This window comes from Thermobia domestica, chromosome 13 (assembly GCF_964235325.1).
Source record: "Thermobia domestica chromosome 13, izTheDome1.hap1.1, whole genome shotgun sequence".
Taxonomy (NCBI): domain Eukaryota; kingdom Metazoa; phylum Arthropoda; class Insecta; order Zygentoma; family Lepismatidae; genus Thermobia; species Thermobia domestica.
In genome coordinates this window covers 96,451,482-96,474,383 of record NC_137466.1, presented here as the reverse complement: position 1 = coordinate 96,474,383, position 22,902 = coordinate 96,451,482, and the positions used below count along the sequence as shown (strand labels likewise).

General features: G+C 35.0%; 1 protein-coding gene across 2 annotated transcripts in view; it reads right to left on the bottom strand.

The window, feature by feature from the left end:
• The window catches only part of Med (Smad/Smad4 homolog Medea), a 109,699-nt gene that overhangs the window by 77,075 nt on the left and 9,722 nt on the right, over positions 1-22,902 (bottom strand). For both annotated transcript variants that reach the window (XM_081736145.1, XM_081736144.1), the window contains exons 2-3: positions 18,618-18,769; positions 4,080-4,184 (exon numbers count right to left, since the gene is read on the bottom strand). In XM_081736145.1, the coding sequence (XP_081592271.1) occupies positions 4,080-4,184; positions 18,618-18,749 (237 nt within the window). In that variant the 5' untranslated portion in view covers positions 18,750-18,769. The remainder of the gene's footprint in view (positions 1-4,079; positions 4,185-18,617; positions 18,770-22,902) is intronic.

Below are 22,902 nucleotides of genomic sequence, written 5' to 3'. Positions count from 1 at the left end.
AGATTCGTAGGGTGGCGAAGAACTGCAAAATAAATTCGCAGTATTTTCAGGAGCAGATCATGCGGCCGATCTACGAGCATGAGATTCCAACAATGTACAGAAATGACGCCAATCTGGTGCGCATTCACATGAACAAGACCTTATCACATACCTCACGATCGTCCCTCGCATTCTACAGGGAGATGGAGGAGGCAAGTGGTATACAGGTGATACCTTTCAATGAGGTACCTGTTAAATCTCCAGATTCAAGTCCTATGGACTATTGTGGATTTGGATTGCTGAAGCGGGCTTTGGGAAAACGGCGTGTGACAACTGTGGAAGGAGTTGAGTTGATTTCGAGTTTAACGTCCCGTTCAGCAGCGAGGCTATATGAGACGTGGACCTACTGATTAACGTGGAATCCGAACCACATGAGCTCCCGCCGGGAATCGAACCCGGGCCTCCCACGCCAAAGGCGCGTACGCTAACCGCTTAGCCACGGAGGAGCTCAAACTGTGGAAGGACTTTGGAAAGCTGTGCAAAGGGAATGGAACAAGATTCCTCTCCCAGTTCTTCAGAGAAGCCTATTACAGTGGAAATTACGCTGTCGGGCTATTGTCAGGAACCAAGAGAAACACATCGAGCACTTACGGACCTGGCGGCATGGATTCTTCTAAATTTTTAGGCAAGTCGAAATTGGCCAAATGTAGACTGAACAACATCCGTATTCGGAAAAACTAGTTGGATTAGTTAAGATGAATCCCGAAGTAAAGTCCGAGTAGGAACATTCTTGCCTACGAGTTTTCACGACGAGAATGATATGAAACAAGGAGATGCATTGTCGCCATTATTATTCAAGTTTGTTCTAGACTACCTATTAGGAATATTAAAGACAACAATTTGAATCTTGAACTGAATTGTAGTCACCAGGTTACGGCGTGTGCTGATGGTGTAAATATAAATAGGAAACGATAGGAGAACGATAGAAAGTAATACAGAGATCTTAATAAATGCTTACAGAGACATGGGTTTGGAAGTAAGTGCAGAGAAACTTAAATACCTGAAAAATTGCCGGGATCATACTTTCGACAAAGTAGATACTTTCGAATACCTGGGATCAGTGTTAACAGACCAAAACTATACTCATGAACGAATTAAATGTCGACTGAAAGGAGGAAATTCCTATTATTATTAAGTTCGTAATTTTTTTGTCATTGCGAATTCTGTACAGGAATTTAGAGCTTAAAATACATAAAACGATAATCATGCCTGTTTTACTGTATGGTTGCGAAACATGGGCGCTCACTCAGAGGGAAGAATGCAAACTAGAAGTATTTGAGAATATTTGGACTCAAGAAGAACGGGAATGGGGAATAGTGGAAACTTCATAACGAGGAACTGCATAGTTTGTACCTTTACCAAATATTGTTAGGGCCTTCAAGTCTAGGAGGCTCAGATGGGCAGGTCATGTGGCTAGAATGAAAGGAAGTAGGAATGCTTTCAAAGTTTTAACTGAAAATCCAATAGGAAAACGATCTTTAGAAAGACCTAGGTACAGATGGGAAGATATTATTAAGATGGATCTCACAGAAATAAGAATACAAAGCAGAAACTGGATCCAGTTGCCTAAGGAAGGTCAATGGAGAACTTTAATGAACATGGCACTGAATCTCCGGATTCCATGGGCCATACAGTGAGTTAGTTGGTGGTGGTGGTGGTGGTAGTGGTAGTGGTAGTACTAGTACTACTACTACTACTACTACTATTTGAATCAATAGAGCAATCAAGCGAACATTCCTCGTGACGTGATGACTACCAAGTGAAATAAAGGTAAATGTCTTTAGCGAAGTCCCATTAATCATGTGCCATTCACTACAGACAAATTTATTATTATCAAGTTTTGACTGGTAGCGGAAGCAAATATTTCATCCTTAGAATTGGCACATTCAGTACACAGCGGAATCAAGTGACACATAGTTTCGGTACTTGACATATTTCACCTTTAAAGATCTCTATTATTTTTTTTTCTTGAAATATCATTTTGGAAAGTTTTTTTTTTTCTACACATTTCCAAAAACACATTTAAACTTTCTTTCATAAGAAGAGTTATTTCTACTTATCTGATTTCTAAAGACATGTGACACAAATTTTGGACATGAGTGTACCGCACTATTCATTCACTTTTAAGTAGAATATTTACTGTCATCCACGTACTGAAATGACTAAAAGTTTATAGCAATATTTGTATGTATTTAAAGCAACGTAACGCATTACTTATCTATACGAGCAAGGGTAGAAGAAAGCCTGGAGAAGTGCCGCCATTGAAAAATGAAATCTTTGAGTTTTACGTCCCACGATTATGCCGGTTAATTGCCACCATTGACTCACAATGTTCTACATTAATGTAGAATTAACTGATTGGAGTTTATCTACCTTTTAAACATCCAAGGCTATATGAGACGTAACCTATTGCTTAAAGTTGGATCTAAATCAATCCTAGGGATTCTATCCAAGGCAAGTATCCCAGCTGGGAACGAACCTGCAACAATACGGTTAGAGACCACGCGCGTTTGCTATTTGGTTACGGTAGTAATATGCATTATATTAATACCAGCAATTTTACTACCAATACAACTGTTAACTAAGACGTCCCGCCACAACATTTCTATTATTCTTTGCTACTTGTTCACAAATGTCACGACAAATTCAAATATCACCTTTTATCGGAATAGCTCATATTAATACATGTTCATGCTCAACTGCGTGAGGTTTCAAGGAGACATATTATGCATTATAAAAACAAGATATATTTAAAACTGATGTCTTTTAAATACTCTATACCACAATAAAAGTGTAAAATTAACACAGAAATTTCAATCGTTGGAATATCTGAACTTTTCTTCTTTTTCTTAACTACTCTGATACTACAAGAATTCACTAACAACCCCTAATTCTTATTCCTCTTAATTTCATTTTCTAGGTGACCTGCTGCAGCACAATATGACTACTGAAACAGATACGTCCGCGTGCCTTAACCTGGCAATATTATTACAAGGTAAAATGGCTGCAATAATAGTATATTCGCCAAATGTAATTGGTCCCGCTAAGAGACTTTAGGTGAAATATACTGTAAGTTCAGTGAAAGAAAGAATGACTTGAATCATCGTGGGCCTGCCAACAAAAAACGTAGTTCCCAATTGAACACAAACGTTCCCGATTCGTGCACAAACCCCAAAAATAATGTTGGGAAAGACTGAGACGCAGTTCAACATTTTACACGGGACGGAATGTGATACTGTCCATAAGGGCCTTAATATCCGCAGAAAGAAGTTCAAAGCTAATAAGAAGTGAAACCTGCGGTTTATGATCTACACAAAGTATTGCCTTTTATTGCAAGAGCTTAAAAGTCTCATATGAAGAGAGACACTCATGTCCAAAATGATTGTCGCATATCTATAACTGTTTTCTTGTAAAAATGCAATATGATAATGATTTTCCAGGGTACTTTTAATACTGATACTATGTGTATAATCGTGAAATGTATATTTGTGGTAAATTTCATAGGAAAAGAATTATAAATACGAAAATTAGAATGAGTAAAACAAAATATTGCTAAATATAGAGGAAAGTTTTATTTTTGTTTTATTGTTCTTATTTACTACTTTTTTGACATGAAATTTGCCACATACATGTCTTTGCCGATTATACACGTACTAACATTATAAGAAATACCGGGCGAATTCGTTATCAAATTATATTCCTACAACAACATATTTATAGACATGTGACAATAATTTTGGACATGAGTGTACATCAATAAACTTGGCAACTCACTTTATTCTATATCCTACCCTAACAAGCTTGTATAATGATCTCGTTTCTACTTGTGTAATATATTTTAATGACATAGAGAGAAACTACACTGCTCCAAAGTTGAAAAGCGGTACGTATTCGAAAAACTTATTCAAATTATCTTTCCTACAGAAAATAACACTTTTCAAAATCTATTACAGAAGGACGAATAAGAAAGTATTCTTTAATATGAAGAAAATACTACTAATAATAAAACATCCTCTATAAGGTATTCATCAAGTACTTACCTGCAATCTCCCGTCTAAAGTTCGTTGTATCGTTACACATTTGCTAGGATGAGCACCATTTGTAGTAATGGCAGTTATAAGACTATCCAATTCATCTCGTTTCTCCTGCAATGTTTTAAAAAATAAGTTCTAAATTACTAATAAATTATTCTCGAGTGACAAATACTTACATTTCTCTCCGAGACATCTAGGAACACAAAGATAAATACTAGTTATAGGAATACATACAACGACAGATACTAGTAATATTTAAGTCAAAACACAATCATAAACGCCTAGAAATACTCACGCACTTGTCTACCTCCCATATGATAACGCATGATACCATTCTGATACGGTTTTAAGGCGAAAGATTGACTGGTTTTCGACGATTTAAAAATGGACTGAAATCGGTGAAAAAATAACTGCCACATTAACCAATGTGATCTTCCTAATAAGTGAGTTTCGTCTCTCAGTGTGAAACAGTGGTAATTTTCAAACTATATGAGTTCAATATTCGATTTATAACTACTGGCTGCAACAAAGGAAAAAGAACAAAGATAGGACTTGTTCCTCCAACGCTGAATCCATATCAGAGATTCCCTCCCTAATTTCGCAAATTTTGCTAAAAATTCTCTATCATCATACACATATAATTTTGACACTTTTCACGCCCCAGAAGCAAAAATCGACAGATATGCCGGGGCTACAGCTTCTCTAATTATCCTATTGAAACTTTTTATGGTGCGTTCTGTAGGCCAAAGAGGAAGCTTTCAGGTAGTGGTACATTTGTTTCAATGTAGCCAGCAAGAGGGAAATAATAGAGGGGAAAAGGGAAATTTTCCGAATTTTCACCTAAAATCGGGAATTAATTGTTTTGGCTAGAAACACTGCTATCAGACAGACGAAAACTATCTGAAAATAAACCTTGGTATCCCAAGAATATATTCTACAAGTATCATGGCGATATCTAACAAAGTAAGCATGAAATTTTTAAAAAAAATCTCATTCTACCCCAGAAATTCACTATTTTCTTATCATTTACAGAACGTGGTTTATTATAAACCTCAACTGTACTCAACCTAATTACTCTAGTGAAACTTTTTATGGTGCGCTGTGTAGGATAAGGACGAGGCTTTCAGACACTGGTACGTTTGTTCGAATGTAGCTAACAAGAGGGAAATAATAGAAACAAAAAGGGATTTTTTCCAAAATTTTCCCCTAAAATCTGGAATTAAAATTTTCTGTAGCTAGCAACACTACTATCAGACACACACAAACTATCTTAAAATAAGCTTTGGTATCCCTCTAATATATCCTACAAGTATTGTGGCGATATCTAATATAGTAAACATGTCAATAAAAAATATATCATTCTACCTTTAAAAAAATCACAGTTATCTTTCCAATTAGAGTACAAGGTCTACTGTAAACCTCAACTGTACTTCCCCTAATTATCCTGCTGAAACTTTCTATAATGCGTTGTGTAGAACAAAGATGAGCCTTCCAGATACTGGTAAGTTTGTTCCGATATAGCCAACAAGAGGGAAATAATAGAGCCAAAACATAATTTTACCAAAATTTTCCCCTAAAATCTGGAATTAAAATTTTCTGTAGCTGGCAACACTGCTACCAGACAAACGCAAACTATCTTAAATTAAACATTGGTACACCACTAATATATCCTACAAGTATTATGGCGGTATTTAAGGAACAAAGCTTCTAATTACCGAAAATATATTATGGTAAACAGAAAAGTAAGGAAAAACTAGAAAAATCAAGGGTTAGAACATAAATACGAATTTTACGTGCGCCCCTTAATTACCCCATTGTAACGATCTGTACTTGCGTTTGTTAAGTAAGGACAAATGTTCGATTTAGGGATGCGCACGAAACGAGTCGAGACAGGATTTTCCTGCCAAAATTCGAGTCGAGACATCACTTTTACAGCACATTTTCGAGACGAGACGGACACAAATCTTGTCTCGTGCGCATCCCTAGTTCGATTGGCGTAAGTTGACTTGCACTCGGACGTATAGGTACGGAATTATAAACAAAAATTTCTAATTTTTTGCCCAAATATAGGAGAATTTTAATTTCCCTAATTGGCAACGCTGCGCGCAGGCCCGTAGGTATCTACCTGGCAAGTCTTCAGGATGTCTTTCTACAACGAAGAAAGCTACAGGGAAAAAAGAAATAAAGGAAATTCGAAATTAGAAAATTCTCGAATTCTTGACTGGGGTGAAATTTGAGAAGAAAATTCGACATGAGAAGAAAAAGAAATGAATATGATAAACTATAGTCCAACCATATTTTGCAAGAATAATATCCCGATATCTTAATTAGTGTCCACACAGGAGCGGATTAAACAAGTACCACACCCGCGTGTGCCACTTTGGCCACCTGGGCCACCGAATATACATTTGATTACATTTTTTGACTACTAACTCGTGTTGTTGTTGTTGTAGTTATAGTCTCGACTAATAATAATATCGTTGTAAACAATAACTTTATAAGGAAAATTTTCTCTCCTTTTTACATCTTAGTTCCAACACTGTTGGTGAGAAATTCAGACTGTTTCAAAATAAATTTTGGGGTTTTAAGTCTTCGTAGTATTTATTACATTTTACGTACAATTATAAGCAATGCATCAAGTAAAAGAGCACCTCAAACAGTCTTTGCTATAAGTGTTCAATGTGAGATTCATTCGTCACACGGCACACATCTAGTCGATAGGCGAGAAAGGCCCATAAACTTTCCGCCATATGGCACAAAACACATTCAATTTAGGGGAGTCTCGTTTCAACTATACCATCTCCTGAGGATTTGCTGACGGCCAGATGCAAACATTATGAGTGTTCACATTAGCTCTTAGGTGAAAGGTCGATTTATCACTGAAGACGACACGATCCAGAAAATCTTCATTGTTATGCAGGAATATTTCACTTGCGAAATTGGCACGTAAACAGTAGTCTGTAGGCTTTAGACCTGTAGCAACTGCAAACGATAAAGACGAAGTTGCAAGCGTCTCCTTAATATTCTTCACACAGACGGTTGCACTGTACAGATTCAGTCTTTATTAAACCACAAAAAGCTTTCTGTTCTCTAGTCTCCATCTTTGCTACTTGCTCTTTCTAACGGCAGACAAGAAACAATGCATGTACATGCGTGCGTACAAAACTGTTTGAGTTGCTCTTTCATTTTATATAATATTTATAATTGTAAGTTAATTGTAATAGATACTACAAAGTTTCAAAACCCTAATTTTTTTTGAAACACCCTGCATTACTTCAAATTGTGTCATCCTATATTCATGTCTTGTATATACAATCATCAGAGCCGGCCCTAGGCAATTTGTCGCTCCGTGCAATGGCATAATTTGCCGCCTCCCCCTTTGTCCAGAAAGAACAAATCTTAAAAGTCATGATTTTAAGTATGCTACTCCAGCATGAACAACAAAGGTGAGGGTAAGTGCAGTCGCACTCAGAAAAGCTTAAATACTTACTAAAAATGCAATCCCGTTGTGTCTGTTTTTTCTTTAAATATTAATCTATTATGTTAGTGCAAGATAAAGCAAACACAACTGCAGAGGAAAGATGGTAATCCTTTTTGTAGAATTCACTATCGAGCTTCAATCTCAATGTATCAGTTTGCAATTCCAGTGCAACTAGCTCTTTTATCTTTATTTCTTGATTTTTCTTCTACATCTTCTAACATTTAAAAAAAAAAAAACTTGTTTCTATCTTCAACGATAAGGAACTTGTTTCTGACAAAAACAAGACTAGTTTCATATCAAAACTGTGACAACTTACTAAATGGAACACATATTCACTACTATTCGAGAACTGAATTCTTGCATTTGACAACAATCAAGCAATTTGTGCTCGTATTTATTCGACCATTTGCTTTAGCATTGTCCATGTGGCCTTAAACTAATGCAACCTAAACATAATTTATGAATGTAGTATTCAAATATAAGGTCAGCTTAGTAAATGTAACTGCTATCATCATGAAGTCTGTTTCCAACAAGAATTATTTAATTTAAATAATATACTTATGACAGATTTTGCCGGACCATCCAAGCTTGCCGCTCCACGCAAATGCACGTGTTGCAAATATGGTAGAGCCGGCTCTGCATATCACATGTATCTAGTCGACAAATTATTTATATATGACATTTACTAAAATACTATTAGGCAAATTAGTATTAGTTTTTATCTTTAGACAAGTTATTACAATTTTATACTGTTCGTGACATTATTTTCGTTCTTATTAAAGGTCTGCTTTCACGAAAAAACAAAATTTCATTTCCACTTTTATTTCTTAGTTGATATTGATGAAAACTGCTGAAACCCGAATTGTTAATAGGTATGGTATTCATGTAAATTGTAAAATATTTGTAGCGAATCAGTATCTAGCGTTTAATTTATGTTGCATTTTACGGTGATTACATCTACATAAAAATATTTCATACTTAAATAGACGTAAGATGCATTACAAATGATTATTTGAAAAAAAAAAACGAAAATTTCTAAAAAAAAAATACGAACGGATTTTTTCTATTTACAACACTATATATATATATATATATATATATATATATATCCCGGGTGAGACATCTAAAAAATGTCTTTGGAAATATCTGGAAAACTACGAATCAGTTTTTAAAAAAGTTGTAAAAAAAAGCTGTTCGTCTCGAAGAGGAACATCCAATGGCACCACACTCGACCTCCTGCCTCAACCTCTAGGGGAAGGGGGTCAACTTTGAAATCTTAAATAGGAACCCTCATTTTTTATCACAGATTCGAATTCTCCGCGAAAAAATACGTAACTTTTGTATTGAATATTTTTTTTCGTTATATGATAGATGGCGCTGAAAGACAAAAATCAAAATGGGTTAACACTGTTGATAAATAATAAGAAAATGTTCGAAATGGTGATAATTTTCTGCAATACATTTTTTAAATTATAATTCAAACTAGCAGCGTTCACCCCGCTTCGCTGCGGTCACCCCGGAACGCAATAAACTTTGTTACTTAGATAATCTTTACTTTTTCGCTTTCAAGTGATATGATAAAAACCATAGAAGATTGCAGTAAATCTTAACATTATATCGCCTGTCATTTATGTTAACCCGCCCCGCTTCGCTGCGGTCATCCCGGTGCTGGCATATTGTAAAAGTGTCTGTAAAAATAAGCAAATCAATTAAAAAATTTTAAACAGAAGATTCAAGCTATTTTCCGCTGTATATCGCCTGTCATTTATGTTAACCCGCCGAGTGACACGGTCATGCGGGTTGCATATAAATACGTTTATTTTTACCTATGATGAACTAACAAAGGATTTGTGGACACCTGAATGGTCAATTATCTCAAGACACTGGTAATTAAAAATTAAAGTGATATGATAAAAACCATCTAGGGTCCAAATCCTAATAACCCCCCAAAAATGAAAGAAATTGGTTCAGCCGTATTAGCGTGATGAGCGGACAAAGGATTTTGTACGTTCTCTTTTATATATATAGATTACCGTCTATGAAGCACGGACTGCGACCATGCGACAGTCCGTGGTTAGACTTCAGCTGTGGGTATAACACTTGCAATGTGAATTACAGAAAACGTAGCATGTCAAACATTTGTTTTATTAAACAATGGAGATATGTAAGAAGACTCCCGTAAAACAAGCACCTCAATGATGAGAGGTAAGAGGACTTATCTGAAACACGCACCTCGCTGGTTAGAGGAAAGGGGACTCACATTAAAATAGCATCCCAAAGGGAACAAACTACTATTTCGTCCACATCGTTGTTCCTGGAGAACGCTTAAACTAGATTATCATTCATTGATAAAAACAAATCATGAATGTTTTCAGCTGCTGTCAATTTCAGCCACATCTGTGACAGAAATTACACCAACAATGTGGACAAAGTAATGCGTTATGCTCTGGAGAATCAAGTGTTTTTGCTATAAAACACCGAAACCACAGATCTATTGCAATGGAAAATTTCTGGTACGTAACAAAATTGATAAAAGAAAACTATTTGAAACCTTTTTTTTAATAAGTGCCCTGAGAGTTTAAAGTTCTCCAACCAGTCAGGTAAAATGCACACCCGCCCGATACTGCTGCTCAGATGGAAATATACATACAAAGGTAACTATTGAATTCTTGATTTTCTGTTTATACATGGAAATGGAATATGATAATAAGAGAAAATTTAAATTTATAAAAATGGCAACGTCGAAGTGTCACCGTTCGGCCTTCATGGCCAGAATATAAAATGACACTTTTAAAATTCAAATAAATGTAATATTCAATTCCTCTTTTTTTTCTTTTTTTAAGTGTTTTCCAAAATACTTTTAAAAATGTGTTAATATGCAATTATTTCCTTCCAAAATCTGACCATACATACACTCTCCAAGTAACTACGCATTTTTTTTTTTTTTTTTTTCAAGGAAATGTGTTTTTAATGGCAAGGGATACTCTGCGTTACCCAGTCAGCAGTTGATTCAAATGAGATAGCATACAAATTTCACTTTTGTGTTCCTAACATTGTATAGAAAATGTATTTTCTTTCGGGAGGAGACTATAATCTTTAAGTTACATGAAGACTAATCAATTATGGGAAAAGAAAATATACACATTAATCCATGCTCCACTACCACCACTGAACCACTTTACAAATAAGATTCCGTGACATGTTTGAATACACACACTTCGCGATAAACGAACAGAAGATTCGCAGATGTTCTTATGATACTCCTCTCTTCGTAAGTCAATGTAATTTCAGTGTTTATTTCATCATTTACTTGTATTTATTGAAATGAAATGAAATTTGGCATTTTACGTCCAACCTTATGAACCCTTTGGCTAAAGATGGCAGATGATTAATGAAAGTGGAATTATGAAAAAGGAAATGGGAAGCCCGCGAGAAAATAAACAAGATCTTGTTGCTTACCATAAACTCACACTATATGGTCTGAGATCGGAACAGAGACCTATTCAACCAGAGGTGAGCGCTGTACCACTGAGCCACCATGCTCTTTCTTGTATTTATTAATGTCCCCTTCAGCCTACAGGAAATAAGCTGTAAATATTGCACTCATAAATTCATTAGGTTACATGAGTCGACCATTTTTTCTACAATATACTTTGTAATGCTCCACTTTGTTCTTCCGGTACAGCGGCCATCCATTCCGTCAACCGAAGGCGACGTTATGACAACTGAACAGTTTGGCCCTTGCATGTAGACTGAGTCGTCACCACGAATGAAAACCGTGGAAAGATTTTTTATTTTAGATCCAAGTTCGGTGATGAGGATGTAAATGCAATCATGAAGATTTCTCAATCACACCACACGGGACTAGATAACTACCGTGACTGACGATATGAATGAATACAGTCATTGAAGGAACATTCAAATTCTCAGAAATTAAATATAAGACAAAATTTTGTTTTAGCTTGTTTATAAAGATGAGTAATTAAAACATCATACATAGAATTAACTGTAGAAATGAGAATATAATTGAGTAATGAATACCAATATTACATATACATGAATTTCTTCGTACATATTTTATAGTATGATCAATTGGTAAGTATTTATTTATTTCATGTTTTCATATGAAATCGCAGACCAGATAAATTAACCTACTTGTAGTTAAAACTGCGTAATACGTATTTTAAATATTATGTCTATGAATAGTGTTTATATGATGATGCAGTACATATATTGGTCCTGTTCCGATATTTCATGATATCTACATATAGATAGATTACCAAGCGGTAGAAACCAGCACCATGTTATTTATAATGATATTAAAATTCTTTCAGCTTCCGTACATGTTCTGCTTCAGTTAGCATCGTCAGGTTACAACAGTTCAGTAAAAGACAATATTTTCCACACGGGACATATTTATTTACTATATAATAATAGCATCATTTTATTCACTCTTTAATACATATACATTTAAATTATTATCATAATCTCGTATATTAAATCAAGCCTTCTGCCTATGTTGTAAATATCCTTACGTCGTTGCCAAATAGACAAGACATGACTTCAAGACTGCACAGAGAAGCAATGTTTGGGTAGTCTGAATTTACAACTTAAATAGAAATAAGTAATGTTGTGTTGCTATGCGCTATGGATATCATCTTACTAACCAAAATATTATGCTGATAAATTGTCATAGATCTTTCTGGCAATAATTATTACACCAATGAAATATATTGCAGGTGGAATATCATCCGCACTAGCTTCCATGTTGACCAAAATATTATTATAAAATACTAGAATTTAGCTAATGATTATTTCTTAAATCATTCTTAGTTAAATATTCATTTATTTGGCGGCATAGCAAGGAGCAGAAGAGCTTAAGTCCCCAGAAGAAACTCTTTAGTTAGCCATGCCCATTATTTTCTCGCTCTCCATGATCAAAATATATCTTGTGTATTTTAATTAATATTTATCTAAAATAGCTGCTATTAGAACTAATTAATTATTTATGGATATATATCTATATATCTATCTATATATATATATCTATATATCTATCTATCTATATATATATATATATATTACCACATTAATATGTTGGAGATCCTTATTTTCGTTCGTCTGCAATTCCAAATAACGTATTTTAATCAAAAATTTGATGAGAATATTAACCTTTTTAATAATCTCTTACGTTTCTGTTTGAAGTATATTACCTCTTTTCTTTTGTATCAAATTATCTTCTTCTTCTTCTTCCGGGAAAGAAAGCTATTTCGCCAACTGACACTTAATAATTATAAATTAAGCCATATATTTAACGGTACAGATATATAATATACGATATCGCATTTAAAATATCCAATTTTGTAGAAAATTGAACTTGTACGAAATGTCATCACAAACAATAAATAACAAACAAGTGAACAAAATATCAACCGAGCTGTTATGGCCAATTGCGGGTCATAACAACTTCACCTAAAACGTGATTTGTAATCAAATGAAAAAAGAAACTCATTAATTTAAGATTCCACAGCTATTTTAAGTACACCAGTAATATATGCCAATAGGAAGCGTTAAGTGTATATACACATTTAATATATATATAATATATTTAAGCTTCTTATAACACTAGTGCACACGGAAAGGCTACATGACCTAAGTTCGTTATAAATTCATCATTAAATCTGAGAGAAGAAAATAAATATCTAACTTATTTTGGTAAAAAATGTATCTTCACGATAGTATGAACCATGTATTATCTGGCCAAGCTTGTGACAATATCAAGTAAATACGTATCGAGTTCGGAGTCAACAATATGGACAAAGATTATGCGGAAACTAAGCTATTAGGAAACCCTGACACTAAAAATACTTTCGTTAAGACCGTACGTCAAAATCAATTATTAGTAAATTGTAGGCGAGTAAAAATCGAGTGCTTTTAATATTTGAAAATAAAAATGCGCTTGCCGTTTTCAGCGATATATTGACTGAACTTAGATACATCCCCTCATGCGGCTCCAGAATGCACTGAACAATATTATCCAGTTACTCGTCGCTCAACATTTTTTTTCTTTACCTGCAAGCTTCAACCTCCAGCAAATATTTTACAGTACGGCCGGAAATAAAGCATACCAAGAAATAGCACACTTGCACACCGTCAGTAATAAGAGAAGAAAGCGTAAAGTGTAGCTTCAGTTCACCATTGATTCTTGCAGAGAACACTATGATACAAGGCGAGTTGTAGTGCTGTTGAGCATCATTTCCACTCATACGGAAGTAGTGACGAGCCTAATGAAAAATATGCGCGGAACTTGTTCAAAAAAGTATTCTATAAAACCATGTCGATAACGTGCACTATACAATGATAATGGTAGAGTTCCGAGAAATGGGACAGCGCTATCTCAACAACAATAACAAATGAACAATATGAGCAATACTGGCAAATATATTTCTGAGCAGTAAGTGAAACTCGTCTAAGACACGATCAAAAATATGCTTTATCATTCCAGCCCAAATATGACCTAAAAAAAAAAAAAAAAAAAAAAGTATTTAAATATATTTATACGACCAGCAAGTGAGTTTCGTTTCAGTGCAAACTACAATAGACTTCCTTACTATAGGAATTCAATACTTGCAGTAGTATATCTATAACTACTGGCTGTAAAAGGTTAATGAAATCAAAGATAGAAGCTACTTCTCATAAGGTAAATCCATATCAAAAAGTCGTTACTAGCTATGCTTTACTGTTTTTGTTCTATAGCGATAAGGGCCGAAACTGGATATCGTTAATCTGAACCACTTCCAGATTGAATACATAGTTAATGGAGAAGATAGAACTAGTAACGGAAACAGAATCAATTGCAAAAAAAACAGTACCTCGATATCTGTTACTGTTTTTGCTCTACGGAACAGTACTTCAATATCATCTGCAAATCTTATGCATCTAATCATTCTACCTCCTACCGAAATGCCGTCATCATAATGTAAACTCTTTTTCACTATCTCTTCTAAATAAACATTAAATAGTGTTGGCGAGAGGCAGCATCCTTGTCGAACTCCCCTTCCAACTGCACTCTCTTCCGTCAGTTCTTCTTCTATTCTAACACTTACTTGTTGGTTCATGTATAAGTCTTATGAGTCTTCGATCTTTCCATTCCAACCCTATCTTATTTAGAACTCCCAAAAATTCCCAATTCGCGGGGTCAAAAGCCTTTTCTACATCAATAAATACAACATACACCTGTTTCCCTGTTTCTATGAATCTTTCACCGATCGCTCTTAATAATCCAATAGCATTTCTTGTGCCCTTAACTCTTCTGAAACCGAACTGCTCCTCCTTAACTTCTTCATTTGTTCTTCTATATAATCTTATGTTCAATATTCGGAGCACAATTTTAGCTGCATGAGATATGAGACTAATAGTTCTATAACCCTTACATCTCTTTGGGTTCGATTTCTTACCCATCGATATCATGATCGACTTCAGGAAGTCTTTTGGCCACTCTCCTATTTCATGTATTTCATTGCATAGTCGGAACAATTCTTTCTTTCCCTTGTCTTCAATATTTGTAATGAATTCGATTAGTATATTATCTATCTCGGTTGCCTTTCCATTCCTAATCTCGGATATAGCCTATTCAAACTCATTCCGAAGAATACTAAATCCTTTATCATCCTCGCCTACTTCATTTTCTACTTCAACATTTAAGCTACACGGTCTATCCCTCCTCTCATATAAGTCTTTAACGTATTGAAACCAGAAGCAGTAGCAAATTTTAATCACTTCTGATTTTGATAGAGTATTGTGAGCTGTGGTGATATGATCTCTTGAGATACTGAATCGATTGCAGAAAACCGTTTGCCGCTATCTATTGCCAATTTTGTTCTATGGCGATAAGTGTTGAAACTGAAATGGCTAATGTAAACCACTTCCAGTATGAATAAAAGGTTTATGAAAGCACATGGAACCTATCCTTGGGACAATGAATCGATTACATAAAACTGCATGTCGATATCTCTTACTGTTTTGCTGTGGACATCAGCATTGAAACCGGAAGTAACATTAAACCACTTCCGATTTTGATAGTGTTTGGCATAGTTATGGTAAGTTACCTTGAGACGCTGAATTGTTTGCGAAAGAACCGCTTCTAACTATTTGTTACCGGTTTTCGTTTTATGGAAATAAACGTTGAATCGGAAATTATTATAACTTCTAGTTTACATAGAGAGTTAACGAGGGAAATGGAACCTATTGCTAGGACGTTGAGTCGATTGCAAGAAACCGCACTTCGGTATCTCACAATTTTTCCTCTGATTCCTGTCCACAGGTGGACAAAGCCGTTCCATATGACTTCCAGCACTTACACATACCATAGTTTGCAAATCTAATAAAAGCCATAATTTTGTATTCATAGGAACCAGAAAGATATTTATATTTAATTAGGTATGTAAAAAGATGTCAGAGTAAAAATATGATAAATCATAAAAATCCGACCCTAAATTATAATCAACTGGCTGTTATTCAGGCAAGACCATATCACTATAAAGTACAGAGAATGGAGAAAACATCTAGCAAATATAGGTAGCCATTCTCACTCTCAGCAACATGATGTAGCTGTCGCCAACGCTTACTAAAAACGCAAGGGTAAACGCTGCCTTGCACATCGGAAGGAAAAGTGCACCACGATGGGTAAACAATATTAGAAACGAGCGAGTGGAAATCATTTCGCCCAAGTGTGCAACGGAAAATTGGAATAAACTCAGAACATCTAGAACAACCATCAATTTGTGAGAGATTTGATGAATAGGTCGGAAAAGATGGAACAGCTGATCACTACTGGAATAGCTGACTATCTATTTCGGTGCAAAGCTAATTAGAAAAACTAGCACGCTGGCGCGCCGAAAATTTTAGATTCACATAAACACTGTCAGAGGATATATTCGTTTCACAGTATTGAAGCAGATTCATTAGTATCACCAGATATTCCTAGTGAACTGGAAGTTAGGAGGAATCAAGAGTCTTATAAATTCCGAACCTGGACAGGAAGACGAGTATTCTAATTTTGTGAGACAGTTTTAAGATTGTGAAGATTAAACAAACGAACTAAGACAGAAGTCAAAAAATTATGGATACAATGGGGTATAATAATAATAATAATAATAATAATAATAATACGAAGAAGAAGAAGGTTTGGTCAAAAATGAGCGTAAATACAAACATACAGAAAGAAATTGTAAATGAAAACAAATTCCGAAGTTGGGTTTATTCATAAAAATTCAATAAAAATTGGGTTTATTCAGAAGTTAAAAAGAATGACTGATGAAAGAAAGGAGCTCTTTAAAAAATATAAATCGAAATATTTCTTTTAAAGGGACTGCGAGAGTTGCTGAGCTACCATTTCTTAATCTGTGTTTTCCGTTATGTTCTTCAGTTATTTTGATTGAAATAATCATGTTTATTTAGCTAAGGACAGATCTGAGTAAATAGTTATATCGTAATCAAAATAAGTTCCCACAGTACGGTGGTTCTAGAGTAGTTAAGACAAAGGTATCTAGTGTGTAAGCAGTAGATTCTCGTTTAACAAAGATACCGAATGAAAAGGAAAATGGATATGGAATGGAATGAAATAGAACATATAGATCTACTTAAAGTAATCCTAACTAGTTGCTATAAGCCAATTCGTCTGTATTTTGAATACATTAGGTTATGCATCAACAGGGCGAGTTTATAATAAGGCTCGATGACTTTGTTACTAATGCATTATCAGATAGACAAAGTTTCTTCTTACAAAACAAAATAGAAAAAAAATAATAAGAAAATATATGAAATCACACTGCTGTATTTGTTAAAAATTCAAGTTGACATAGATACATTTTATCTGTCTTTTTAGTAGAAAGAACTTCAGCACTGGAACTGAGTAACTTACGTTGTACAAAAATAAGGTACATAGAAAACGAATAGCGTAGAAACACACATAAAGGTAAAAACAAAATCATTAACATAAAATTCTTCTTTTTAAGCTTATATGACAGATCCGATCTGTAGGGATTACCTGGGTTTTTAAGTTTAAACAATGAACAGTACGGTTAATTTCGGTAGGACCAAACTAGACTCCTATTGAATAAAGTAATTCGAGCGTCTGGCTTCACTGACTATGTAATGCCTTATACTTTCTCTTCATCTTAATGATGCTCTTATACTGTTTTCCACTTATTAGAATAAGTATGTTAATTCGTGATCGATTTTCCATATTTTTGTCCAAATTACCACTGTAACGCACTGTTTTGCATGTTAGGCAGAGAATATATGGTTACATGCATAATTCGCAGGACGCCTCCTTTGGTCCAATCAAGAACCAAAATATCTTAGATTTTAAAGAGTTTTAGAGACCTTAACATCCGCATCTATCAACCGAAACATATCTATCTAAACTTCTCAACAAACAACTAGACTGTCAATAAAAATGAATCTTCTGAAAATTCGTCCACTCTGAATCATATATATAAGGGTTACAGAAATTGGACTAACGACGTACTAAATGTGTTGACCTTCGGGGAAAATGCATTTAACAACCTAAAACTTTCGTGCCTGTCGCGGGTCGGGATATAATTTATCGCTCTTTTTCTGGCCACCAAGACATGATACTCAATGGAACGCGTAATTTAATTATTGGACAAACAAATGATATTATGATCTGGCAACCCTGATATGTACTAAGAATTTAGAATATTTAGATTTCATTACTTCTATTATTAATGAGGAAGTTGTGACCTTCCGAGCAACTAACCGTTCAGAAAGTAAATTTCGCTAAACATGGGCAACAACATTCTACTATAGTGTAGATATGCTTCCCTATCTTATTTAATTTCGCTTCACTTACAAATCATCTTTCATCTAATTCCTTCCTACACAGTATAGAATGATGGTTCACGCTTGACCCGAAAGTTCGGTTAAGAAATATCATTACATAACTTAGTTAACAAACAGGTAAGAAGCACGAACTTCACTCTAAAACACTTTTTAATAGGAAAAAATTTACACACGTATTAAGATAATCAAGCTCTTACCTTTAACTTCTTAACAAGACTTTCAATTGCTCTTTTTGCAAACCCTTCAGACTCTCCTCCCTGTCTGTGGCACATAAGACTATGTACTATACTAAGACAAGCATCTGCTGATGTCGGTGCATTCGATGTCATGGTAGTTGGGTCTGATTTTACTGAAACAATAACAAAATAACAGATTATTTACAAATACCAACATCATCTTCAATCATATTAACTACAGTTTACTCTAAAATTACACCGTTAGTATTTTGGAAAATTTATTTAAAGTATTCCGTATTATATTAAGTGATATTCAAGTGCTATTTATTAGAATTTTCTTTCGGAAAATAGTAACTTTCATCTTTTCATATCTACAAAAAATTATGCAACAATGACGCGGTTAATTTGTGACACTAGCTCCGAAGTACCACCCACTTGGGTTCAAAGACCTGTTTTAGAGCACTGCTCTCTGATATACCTTATAGTTTTGTATGTTTTATAAGCAACTCATTCTTTCTTGTATCACGGACATCACGTTTAGTTAGGACCTTTCATTTGCAGATTCTGCTTTGCGTATCATATCAACTTTAAAAATTTATCCCAATTAATTGAGAGATAAAGGGAAGTAGAAATGGATATGTACTATAAAAGAAAGAACAGGTCTTTAGTCTACTAAACGGTTATTGGAGAGTTCGTCATAGAGAAAAACAAATGAGATGATGCGAAAAACTACTTATATCGCAAAGTATTGGTTAGATTGGTATTTAGAATCCTTTAAAACACTGACGCTATATGAAAATATGACCTACAGCTTAAAGTGGGATGCGAACCAAATGGGGTTCTACTGAGATTCGAACCGAGGTCTCCCACGCCAAAGATGCATACGCTAAACATAAACCACAACGGAGCTCTACCGAAAAGTATAGTTCACTTTGGTCCATCGCTCTGGCAATTTGAAAATATCACAACATAGAACTGGTATGGCTTGGAGTCACGAGTAATCTTTCGTTTAAAGAGTTCTGCAATGTCTAGAAACAATATGAGTCGAATGACACAATGCCCAGCAAATATGGAAGGTAGTTAAAACGCCCCTTGCATAGCTCGTTCAATTATTGAGCCATCAATTACACATGCGATCTCACGTTGTTATGCAATACGTTTTTCTCCTCACTAGCTGACTGTTTTAATGAGCTTTGAATGAACGTTTGGCGACCACATTTGATTTCGCCAGCTTGACTTCATGATCGTTTTCCCACATGGTCATGTAAGATTCACTTTTCATCACCAATCACTATTTACTTCAGAAAATTATCCATTTTATCTCGCTTCAGAAGCATATTGCAGGTGGAATAATGTTCAAGATAGTTTTTTTTTTTCTTTTGACAGTGTGAGTAGGATCCAAATATCGTAGCGAGAGCCATATCAAAGTTTTACCAATTGCTATTAAACAGAGCTTTTAGATAGGTTCAACTCCTCTCCTGCATATTTCTCTTGTTAATAATCTTGAATTAAACTGACTATGTGCCTAATTTTGTCGTTATCAAGCACGAATCTCGTTGCCATCCACGATGAAATTCCCTGCTTTGAATTTAGTAAACTTGCTTAAAACCTACATCGTTACCTTCATACAGGTTACAATTATCAGCTTGCATGCTTGTGCAAAGCTTTCATCCTTCCTGTAGAGGAACGTACCACAGTGTGTCCAAAATGTAACTTCTGGCCATTAATATCTAACACGCGAAAGAGAAACACAGCATCGTTTTCATGAAATCGAAAGTCACTAACCGCTGCAGCCAATGTCTTTTCATACTGCTGCCAACCCTTCATGTTTTTCTTCATCATGTACTTTCATACTCGGCAGTTGAACGTACTCATATGGAAAATGCACACGTTTAAGAAACAGGAGTGAAACTAGGATTGGCAAGTTTTGACTCTGACAGCTACAATAAAAGAAAAACAATCGGAATAAGAAATTCTCAATTCCACGAAACGAAATATATATAACGTATTACATGTTCTTAACCGTAGTCAGCGACGTAGTTGAGTCAGTGTATAACTAAAGGAAAATTCCTACCGAACGTAAATACTCTTCCGTAAACGAGCAATTAGTAGTGCAAAACTCAGTGTACTTCTCAGCTAGGCAGTTATATGTCACAATTATATAGCGGTGTCTAGTTATGTAGATCGGGTATCTTTCTTAATTTACCCATCCAAAAATAGGGTATGTTTCGAAATCGGAATATTCATGAAATTGTCTGAATTGTTAATTTCTACCTACTGTGTACCCTAACAAGTTCAACAACTCAGCATATATGAATCTTACTTTTGTGTGTGTGTGTGTGTATAGAGCAAAAAAAAAAAAAAGAGCTAGTTGGTCACTTTAAAGTGATGCTTCGACTTATCAAAATCGTCAGGTATGTCTCTATTCAAACAAGCAGGCCTATCTTGATCAAGATTTAAAAAAAAATTTTAAAAAAACGTATTTACACCTCAACTTTTATAAAAATTTGTTAGCATCACTCTAATCAACTCGTAATCCCCACAGTAAAACATGCCGCGATCTGCGATGTAATCGCAGAAAATTTGCCGCGCCTGTGCAGAAAAATTGCCAGCTGATGCCGCTAAAAATATAAAAATACATATGTATATATTTGTAGAAAAAATGAAATGAAATCTTTGAGTTTTACGTCCCACGGTTATGCCGGTTAGGCTAAAGAAGACAGTCATGATGAGAGATGAGTGAAATGAATAAAGTAGGAGGAAACGGGGGAACCCCGAGAAAACCCACGAGCACGGTGTTTGTCCACCACAAAGTTCACTTGGCGGGGGCTGGGATCGAACCCGTGACCCCAAACACCAGAGGTGAACGCTCTACCACTGAGCCACCGCGCCCCCCTATATATTTGTAGAGTAAAATACCCGAAAGTTGGTAGGATTCCATGTTGGAATCATCGCGAGTAGCTAGTTGGAGCCGGTCAGAAGTACAGTTAGTCAACAATCATGGGGGATACAATGGCCAGTTCTTTCCGCTAGGAGCAGAACTTGTGAAAAAATGGATGATGGTAAATGCCGATAGCTAGACAATCAATATTACTCACTTAATATATACTAAATTCGATCTTTTATATATTATCTGTTCGTTGAAAATCAGTACATCTGTTGGAGACAGCTGGAAAAAAACCTGAGCTTATCTAAAAAAAATCCCAACCCACCTTGGCCCATGTTGGTGTTTTCGGATTTTCTCAATCTTATTTGGAGCAAAAACGTTAAAATGTGATTTACATATTAGATAATATAATTGTTATCATTTACCAGGGTGGAAAAAAATCATGATTTTTTTCAAAAAAATCATTTTTGTTGATTTTTTTGATTTAAATCGATTTTTTTGATTTAAATCAAAACTTTTTCTTCGTATAATACAAGTCGCGAACTGAAGAAAAAACATTAGGAATTAGTATTAAATGTTAATTATGTCATTTAAGTGAAAGTATTGGGTTTTAATTTTGAATTAAATCCCAATCGTTAACCTGTTTCAATCCCAAACAATGTTTCTTAAGCATTAAGGAAAAAGTACAGCAATGTATATCAACATGACACTTTTCTTTTCACGAAAGTTACTGATATTTGGCAGGGGCATATTTTTAAACAATTGGAACTAGCTAGCGGCATGAAATACATATAAAGTACCTAAATTTCGCCTAAAATTAACTAACTAACTCTATGACCTATGGAACCCGGAGGTTCAATGCCATGTTCACAAAAGCTCTCCTGACTTCTATCCTTATTCAATTGAATCCAGTTTCTATTTTGTATTCTTATTTTTGCGAGATCCATCTTAATATTGCCCTCCCATGTGCGACTAGGTCTTCCTAATGGTCGTTTTCCGATTGGACTTCCAGTTAAAACTTTGAAAGCGTTTCTACTTTCTTCCATTCTCGCTACAGTCCTGCCCACCTGAACCTCCAAGATTTGATGACCCTAACAATGTTTGGTGAATGGTATAAATTATGCAGTTTCTCATCATGAAGTTTTCGCCATTTCTCATTTCCGTTCCTTTTGGTTCCGAATATTCGTTTCAGGATTTTATTCTCAAATACTTTGTCTGCGTTCTTCCCTCAGTGTAAGCGACCATGTTTCACAACCATACAGCACAACAGGCATAATTATCGTTTTATATATTTTAAAGCTTCAAATTCCTCGAACAATTCGCGATGATAAGAGATTTTTAACTGAATAATAACACGAATTCCCTGCAAGAAATCCAAAATAAAAAAATCAAGATGATCAGTTCCAGAAGAAGAAACAC